This window comes from Fulmarus glacialis, unplaced genomic scaffold (genome assembly GCF_000690835.1).
Source record: "Fulmarus glacialis isolate BGI_N327 unplaced genomic scaffold, ASM69083v1 scaffold25783, whole genome shotgun sequence".
Lineage (NCBI taxonomy): Eukaryota > Metazoa > Chordata > Aves > Procellariiformes > Procellariidae > Fulmarus > Fulmarus glacialis.
Window position 1 is genome coordinate 1 of NW_009201374.1, and position 3,103 is coordinate 3,103.

The 3,103-nt window shown below is 55.7% G+C and overlaps 1 protein-coding gene across 1 annotated transcript; it reads left to right on the forward strand.

Annotated features, from left to right (window-relative positions):
• Positions 1-201: 201 nt before the first annotated feature.
• On the forward strand, positions 202-3,095 carry NFE2L1 (nuclear factor, erythroid 2-like 1; the record flags this gene model as incomplete). The annotated part of the gene is made up of 3 exons (XM_009573929.1): positions 202-291; positions 664-825; positions 1,166-3,095. Coding segments are annotated over 3 exons (1,578 nt in total), but the record flags the coding sequence as incomplete, so codon positions are not given.
• Between the last annotated feature and the right edge of the window lie 8 nt (positions 3,096-3,103).

The following is a 3,103-nucleotide window of genomic DNA, read 5'->3' on the forward strand; positions in this document are numbered from 1 at the left end:
AGAGGCAGCACGTTTCCTTTCCCTGCTGCGCTCGGGGGTTGTTCTGACGCTCTCTGGAGCAGGAGGATGGAGTCTGCGAAGGACTGGGTGGGGCCTCTGGCTCTTTTTGGATGCGCTGTAATAAAGCCCTGCTGTAAGGAGCTTGTTTCTCATCACCACCTCCCTAATCCCGGGGCTACGATTCCTTATGTTTTACATCAGGTGCCCGGTGCGGAGGATCAGACAGCCCTGTCCCTGGAGGAGTGCCTTAGGCTGCTGGAGGCCACCTTCCCTTTCGGGGAGAATTCAGAGGTGAGTGGATGGGGTGATGGCTTCTGAAAAAAAGGCAGCGACGGCTCTCCTTCGCCTGCTCGCTGGGGTTTCGGTGCCTCTTGTACCCCTAACCCAGACCGCAGAACCGGCAGTAAATTGGGTTAGCCTGCTTAAGGAGGCTCCAGGCATCGTGCCTGCGAAACTAGCAGTGGGGGGGTGGTCACAATTAATTAAAGACTTCTGGCTTTGCTTCTAATTAGTTCATAGTGAACTGTGGAGGAGTTACTGCAACCAGTTTGCTTTGAACAAAGGAGAAGCGATTGCCCGCGCGGAGGTGGAAGGGCATTCGGGATTGCTGGCTCCCTGGCCGCGGCTGATCAGCCGGGGACTGACTCTGCCTCACGTGGTTAGTTTCCAGCTGCGGATGTCTCCACCCTGAGCGAAGCCGTGCCCGGCGAGAGCAGGTCCGCGGGCATCCAGACCAGCCTGCTGTCTCCTCTCCTCACAGAGACCGAGTCGCCCTTCGATCTGGAGCAGCAGTGGCAGGACCTCATGTCTATCATGGAAATGCAGGTGAGCTCGAGGGGGGGTTGTGGGAAAGCGTTTGCCCCTCCAGGACATGTTTCCCTTGCGCCGAATTGAAGTTCGATGGCTGTCCCAAGCACCCGATTCCTGGACAATCATGACTTGGGGTTGTTCGGAGCTGCTTTGCTTTTCTCCCCACCGTGCCACCCATGTGGCGGCTGCTGTTGCTGTCTTACAGCTGGCGGATGATGCTGGGCCGCTGCAGAGAGCTCCTTCCGTGGGATCTAGAAGCATCGTCCTGCCTTTTTTTGGCCGGGAGCGAAGGGCACTGAGGAAAGGCAGGGCTTGAGCGCGGCTCATTTACTGAGCTGTTCCGCGTCTCTTCCAGGCTATGGAAGTGAACAACACAACCGCAGAAACCCTGTACAACGGCACGAGCGGAGACCTGCTGACTTCTAACTACAGCCTCGCTCCGAACACTCCCATCAATCAGAATGTCAGCCTGCATCAGGCCTCTCTGGGTAGCTGCTCACAGGACTTCTCCCTCTTCAGCTCGGAAATCGAAAGCCCCTCCATGGCTGGCAGCTCGGCCCTGCTCCAGCTGGCGCCGGACAACTCCACCGGCCTCAACACCACCTTCGGCTCCACCAACTTGAGCGGCATCTTCTTCCCTCCGCAGCTGAACAGCACAGTCAACGAGACGGCTGGCCCCGAGCTGCCAGACCCACTGGGCGGTCTTCTAGATGAAGCCATGCTTGATGAGATCAGCTTGATGGACTTGGCGATTGAAGAAGGTTTCAACCCAGTGCAGGCCTCGCAGCTGGAAGAGGAGTTTGATTCTGACTCAGGTCTTTCTCTGGATTCCGGCCACAGTCCTGCTTCTCTGAGCAGCTCAGAAGCCTCCTCCTCCTCCTCCTCTTCCTCCTCGTCCTCTTCCTCCTCCTCATTTTCTGAGGAAGGAGCTGTCGGCTACAGCTCAGACTCTGAAAACGTGGACTTCGAAGAAGCGGAAGGAGCAGTTGGATACCAGCCAGAGTACAGCAAGTTCTGCCGCATGAGCTACCAGGACCCCTCGCAGCTCCATTACTTGCCTTACCTGGAGCACGTTGGCCACAACCACACCTATAACATGGCGCCGGGGGCCCTGGATCCCGAGGAGCCCAAACTGCCCAGCGCAGGGAAGAAGAGCAGCAAGGAGAAGCCGTCCGAGTTCCTGGATAAGCAGATGAGCAGGGACGAGCATCGAGCCAGAGCCATGAAGATCCCCTTCACCAACGACAAGATCATCAACCTGCCCGTGGAGGAGTTCAACGAGCTCCTCTCCAAGTACCAGCTCAGCGAGGCGCAGCTGAGCCTGATCCGCGACATCAGGAGGCGAGGCAAGAACAAGATGGCTGCCCAGAACTGCCGCAAGAGGAAACTGGACACCATCCTGAACTTGGAACGGGACGTCGAGGACTTGCAACGGGACAAGTCCAAACTGCTCAGGGAGAAGGTGGAATTCCTCAAATCCATCCGCCAGATGAAGCAAAAGGTGCAGAACCTCTACCAGGAAGTGTTCGGCCGTCTGCGGGACGAGAACGGCCAGCCCTACTCCCCCAGCCAGTACGCCCTGCAGTACGCCAGCGACGGCAGCGTCATTTTGATACCTCGCGCCGTGGCTGACCAGCAGGCCCGGCGGCAGGAGCGGAAACAGAAGGACCGGAGGAAGTGAGGGACGGCGATGCGGGAGGAGTGGGACACTCGCTCAAGTGAGAACTGGAGAAGGGCTGAGCCTGGAAGTACTTAGAGGAACTTTCATGCCTTCTTATCCGATATATCTTCTCAAAAAAACGTGACTGCTGCCGGTCAGTGTACGGGAGAGACTGCGGGACCTGCAGGCTGAGTTTTGAGGGCTCCCTGCGGGGAGGGACGGGGAGGAGCGGACCCTGCACTGGCGAGCCCGGCGCCTTCCACAACCTGGAATCCTTTGAGCGCAGGAAACAAGCTGTGGCATCACTGGTGGTGAGATTGGCAGAGGTGGAAAAACTACTGTTAGGAACTGGCTTTAAATAAGAAAAGAGATTTAAGCAAATGAACTTAAAACAAGTTATAGGAGAGACATTTTTCTGAACTTCCAAAGTTCTGTGATTTCAGGTAGTTGGTTTTTTTCTATTTTTTTTTCTTTTTTTTTTTTTTTTTTTCTTTTCCTGAACCAGTTTTGACATCGGTGTGTGTGATTCAATCTGACTTAATTCCAGATTAACCAACATCCCTTCCTAGATCAGACCAGTGCACACATGGAAACACAAGTGGTGCGACTTCCATTAACCCTTTCCAGCCTGAG